The following is a 6,010-nucleotide window of genomic DNA, read 5'->3' on the forward strand; positions in this document are numbered from 1 at the left end:
ATCATGTCGAGTCTAAACCCACAGATTTTAAAGAATATCTGTGTTATTTTTTTAATTGTTGCCAGTCTCAGGCTGATAGATCAGCAGCTCCTGGTTCTCAGCCTCTTTGGTTTTTAATTTGGATATTGGGCAGTTGAACTCCATTTTGCATTTTACCGTAGTGATGCTTCTCTTACCAAACATCATCACCGAAAACACTCAAAGACATTTTAAGTGTGCTGCATTTGCTCAGGAGGTTAGTATGGATCCTGACTCTGCTGTTTATGTTTTCTGTAGATCAAAAAGCCAACAACAGCAGCAACAAGAAGCACAGCAGAAACTATCAGACCGACTGTCAGTCCAACAGATCCATCCTCCTTCCTTCCACATTCATCTTTGTTGTCTCCTCCTGTCTGACCTGCAGGTGAGAAACAGGTGTGAGGTGTCAGCTGTCAGGTAGGTGATGAGTGAAGAACAGAACAGAATCCATTTCCTCTTCAAACTGCTGTCAGACATTATCTACTGCACTCTGATCACATCACTCAGACCAGCTGCTTTCTACAAAGTCTCATCAACAACATCTTTAGAAACAAACATCAACAACCAGGAAGCAGCTTCACCTCTGATCACACACACACTCAACTCTACTCACTCACCTGGAGGATCAACATGAAGGTAGATGATGCTGATGGGGTCAATCTTCAGATGAGCTCTCTTCCTGCGGATTCTTTCTCTCATAAAGACACGGCACTCGTATGTTCCAGTGTCATTACTCGTCACATTCTTCAGAATCAAAGACACGTCTCCATCCTTCATCTGTCTGTCCTGCAGATCCACCCGGTTCTTAAAAGATGGATGCTGGTCTTCAAGTACAGCCCCCTCGTCTCGGTACATATAGACATATTCATCTTCCATGTCAGCTTTGCTCCACTCTACAACTATAATGTTGTTGCTGTTTGGAGCTCGACATGTCAGAGTGGCGTCCTGTCCAGGCTCAGCTGTGAGGTTTTTCTGATCTGAAAGTGGAAACAACACAGAGCAGAGAGGTTAAAGGTCAAAGTACAACTGCTCACTTTTACAGCAGCCAATCAGAGAGAGGATGTAAACAAGACTGAAAGCACTAAGCTCTCATGTACACACAGGTTTGACAATCAGAATTTACCATTCATACTTTTTCTTACCATGGTGCTGTGTTGTCAGTGTGGCCTGTTGCAGCAGCAAATGTGTAGTTTTATTTATTTTTGTTGTCTCACTAATCATTTACTTAATTAATTAACATTTTTTATATTGCTTGTGTTTTCTAAACTGCATTGTTTATACGCTACAACTGATGGTGGCAACTGTTCAGTTCAGTTCAGTTCATTTTTATTTCAAACATTTCAAACATGAGCCTTCACAATCATTACAATATATTATTCCATTATTTGTTTGAAAAGGAGTAGGCAGAAGTATTTACTTATTTGTCCCTACCCCCTCAAGTTTTACCTCTCATTCATTTAAATTTTTTTTTTTAGTCTTAAATTAAACAAACAACATATGAAACAAAAGTAAAGCAAAACAAAACAAAACATACATAAATCAAAAACAAGAAATTAGCAAGCCCCACCACAGTATAGTTTCTTTCATATGAAAAAAACTAACTGGATTAGTGTGTTGTAGTAATTCAATCAATTTTATTTCATATAGCACCAAATCACAACAACAGTCGCCTCAAGGTGCTTTATATTGTAAGGTAGACCCTACAGTAATACATACAGAGAAAAACCCAACAATCATATGACCCCCTATGAGCAACCACTTTGGTGACAGTGGGAAGGAAAAACCCCTTTTTAACAGGAAGAAACCTCCAGTAGAACCAGGCTCAGGGTTCTAGTCCCTGTCAGGACTCTTGCTGCAGCATATTGGATTAACTGAAGGCTTTTCAGGTTGTTTTTAGGACATTCTGATAATATTGAATTGCAGTAGTCCAGCCTGGAAGTAATAAAAGCATGAACTAGTTTTTCAGCGTCACTCTAAGACAGGATATTTCTAACTTTGGAGATGTTTTTTTAAATAGAAGAAATCAGTCCTTCATATTTGTTTAATATGCTCATTGAAGGACTGGTCAAAAATTACTCCAAGAAACCAGTAAGGAAGTCATTACTTCCTCTTCAGCAAGACCTATATATAGACAAGGTATATTTTTATCTTCTTGGTTATTTACTTATTTTAGTTAGTCAATGTTCATGATCCTTGTTTTTACTAAACTGCATTGTTTATACGCTACATCTGATGGCAGTAACTGGATCAGTGAGCGTGACCTGTTATCACTGGGAGGATAAAGAGGAGACACTGAAGCTGCAGCACATGAGCTCAGTGAAAACAGGAGAAAATAGGAGTTTGTGGAAAGCATTTTAAAAGACTTCAGACGGTTAAAGCAATGCTGTCTGAAACATTATCTACAGTAAATAATGAGCTCGTTATGAATAGAATGATATGTCTTCTTAAAACATTTATACAGTGAAACATGTGCTGATAATAAGTGAACATAATGTGTGAGAGAAAGCAGCCTCTCATTATAAGACACTGTGAGTCTCTGCATGCTGCCTTTATGGAGCTACAGCTGTTTGTATAAACTGAACTAAAAGCTTTGTAGCTGCATACAGGGCTGTATGTAATGAAATGTTCTTAGGGTGGTAAAATCTAAACCATTTCTTTACACACATGCAGCTTTTACAATGTGTAATATGAACTTAAAATGTAAACAAGGATTCTGATTTTTTATACAACTATTTAAAACTCAGGGGCTGATCTACAGAGGTGGCATGGAGTGGTCTCTTGCTCCCCCTTAACTGACAACATTGTAACATATAAAACTACGGTGGCACTCGGGGTGGCAACAGATCATTTTACTGTGGCACATACCACCTCTGTAGATCTGCCCCTGGATGTATACTGATGCCTGAAACTACAACACATCACACAGACACACACATTACACTTCTTTGTCTCAGTGTTGCATCTCTGACCAAGCAGGTAAATCCACAGACACCACCAGACCTCGTGATGCCGTCACATCGGGAAGTAACTTGTAAACATGTAAAAAGATGTTTCCTCTTTATCTCAGAGGGAAACACCATTTGGTTTATAAACCTCACCTGCAGAGACAAACACGAAGACGCCAACAAACAGCAAGATCGAGCAGAGCGACGCAGTTACCGCAGACATTTCCGTGTGTTTGTTTCTGCTGATCTGACTCTTAGTTTGTTCTAACTATCGGTGACTGTGAATATTTTCAGTTAATAACAAAACTAGAGTTTTAAAACTGCCTACATGAGGTTAACTTTGAGGTTTAAATAAAGCTGAAACATTTGTTTTTCAGCCACTCGTTCAAACGCCACACTTTCGATATCTTAAGGAAGTCGCATTAAAGTGACGTATGTTACGCTGCGCTGTACGATGACCATGAATAAGTGCGTCATGAGTAAAGCGGTGAAATCTAAAGCAGGTCTGAGTGTTTAACAAGTTCAGTTCTTGAATGATCTCCAGAGAACAACACAAACATAACCTCATCATCAATCATCAGCCAAAGGACTTAAAAATGACGTCACTGTATAAACATGTATATTGTACTATGGAGGAGGCAGCATTTAGCTGTAGCCTCCATAAAACCACAGCTGATCTGGAGAACTTTGTCCACCACCTGCAGCTGATGCAGCGCTTCCTGTAAGTCACGTGACTATAATCAGAGTACAGGAGAGTAACTGAGTACATTTGCTCTTCATGATTGTGGTGATTTTCTTCTTTTTTACTGTACACATGAAGTCTGACATCTTTTGGTTCTTCAGATGATAAAACACATTGAATATGATGTGTTTTCACAGATTAAACCAGCCAACAGCAAATCAAATACTTCACACTAACTCCACGTGAAATTCATCTGTAACCAGTAAAGTGAAGCTTTAATCCTGGTTCAGATGGATTAAAATTGATTAACATGAACAATCTGTTAATCCACTGAAGCTCACAGACTTCATCAACCTGTCAGATTATCTAAAAGACTGAAAGACGTCATTTTAAACACTTACTGTTGTTCTGAAGGATCTGAAACCCTCAAACAAAAAAAAATCTAAATCAAAATTTAAAATGTAACAATTTAACAGTCTGCACATAAAGTGACCTCTGCACCAAACAGCAACAGATCAAGCTAAGCCACACAATCGTGTGATACAACACACCCTTCACCTGTGTGTCACATCTCCCCCTCTAAGTACACACACTTGACAGTTACCACACATACAGAGTAATAAAGAAGTGACAGTGACAGGTAGTGAACTTGTTTCAATTAAACAGGTAGATGTGCAGAAACAACTTCCCACTCCACTCACTTTATGAAATTAGATCAGCTCAGTCTCAGTCGTTGTGTCCGTGGGCAAGACACTTCACACTTCAATGACACAATATGTCACTTCTGTCAGTCTGGGCAGCTGTGACTACCACTGTAACTTGTCTCCACCAGTGTGTGAATGGGAGAGTGAATGAATACTGGAATTGTAAAGCGCTTTGAGGGTCTCGAAAAGCGCTTTACAATTACTATATAAATGCAAACCATTATTATAAACCTGTAAGGTATTATTCCAAATTATACCTCAAACTAAGGGATAAATCCGGCTGATCTTGCACTCAAGACACAGAAACAAAAATAGTAATGAAAAAAATAATCTCTAAACACTTCTAATCTCTAATCTCTTGTTTAAACACATCTGCTCTACAGAAAGTCTCTGAATAATAACAATTACTATTATTCAAAAATTAAAAATATAAAAACATAAAATACAGCAAGTTGAAAGCTCAAAGTCTGTGGTTAAAGTGACCTCCTTAGCAAACAGCCACAGATCAAACTAACCCGTACATCCTTGTGTGTCATCCTGTTTTACACAACACACCCATCACCTGTGTGACACCAACATCTCCACCTCTAAGTAAACATATGTGAGGAAATGTTGCCACATATACAAAGTAACAGGAAGAGAACATGTTTCAATTAAACAGGTAGATGTGCAGAGACAAACTCGCAACACTCTGTTTATGAATTTAGATCAGCTCAGTCTAATGAATAAAAGTAAAAGGTTTTGATTTCCTCTATGACATGTTTGGACACTGTCAATATAAAATTGTACTTAGTATAAGCTTTTTTAATGATATAAGTTTACATGTCATAGAATACTGCATGATAACCTTTTTATGACTTAGACTGATTGTTCACTATAAGACTTGTTCTGTTGTTTTCTTATCAGTTTCTTCCCACAGCGATAGTAAGAGCTGAACAAGCAGTTTCACTCCCTACCAGGAAGAGGAGCTGCTTCCCACAAACTGCACACACACACACATATACACAACCACATACGCTCACGTATCAACATTCCACTGAACAAATGTATTCATTGTGTATAAATAAAGACAAGTGCAAGATCAGAGCGCGTACATCACAGGGCCCCCACTCTGGTGTGAGCGCTCTGTGACCGCCCTTGCAAGTAAAAACTGCAGCGTGTGTGTCTCCACTCTCTGACTCTCAGCTGAAGAAGTGTCTTTAGAATAAATCTCTTGACAGACACGAATAAAACAAGAACTTGAATTTGCAGGTAAAACTACACAAACTTTTGAAAAGCTTTAACTAAAAGGTGAAAAGCAGACATTATAAATAAACTTGATCGCATACTGAAAGCAGCAATAAAACTATCGCACCTGATTGTGTTTTTACCTTCATCTGAACAAAGTCCCTCCCGATCTCTTCAGAATGAGTTTATTTTTGTGTAAAAATCTTAATAAAGCTACAAATTTGTTGAAAAGTAAAAGAAGGAAACCACAGGAGCACATTTCTTCCCTCATGAATCCCTCTCTTTGAAATGGTTTAAAAATAATTTAATGATTTAATTAATCACTGGATCATCGGCAGATCTGTGTTTGTGGAACAGAGTTGTATGTGTGTTTGTGTCAACATCCTGGTCAAACTGGTTAAGTAGTGTTTGTAGTTGTTACAGACTGACCCTGT

At 38.3% G+C, this 6,010-nt stretch overlaps 1 protein-coding gene across 1 annotated transcript; it reads right to left on the bottom strand.

The window, feature by feature from the left end:
• LOC148103494 (coxsackievirus and adenovirus receptor-like) lies at nt 1–3,186 on the bottom strand. The gene is made up of 3 exons (XM_087838855.1): nt 3,117–3,186; nt 636–995; nt 1–397 (listed from the first exon to the last, which is right to left on the bottom strand). Exons 1-3 carry the CDS (start codon nt 3,184–3,186, stop codon nt 237–239), a joined length of 591 nt encoding a protein of 196 aa, XP_087694981.1. The 3' UTR covers nt 1–236.
• Nucleotides 3,187–6,010: the final 2,824 nt, after the last annotated feature.

Source organism: Neolamprologus brichardi, chromosome 3 (genome assembly GCF_056152115.1).
Source record: "Neolamprologus brichardi isolate AB-2024 chromosome 3, ASM5615211v1, whole genome shotgun sequence".
In the NCBI taxonomy this organism is placed as follows: Eukaryota; Metazoa; Chordata; class Actinopteri; order Cichliformes; family Cichlidae; genus Neolamprologus; species Neolamprologus brichardi.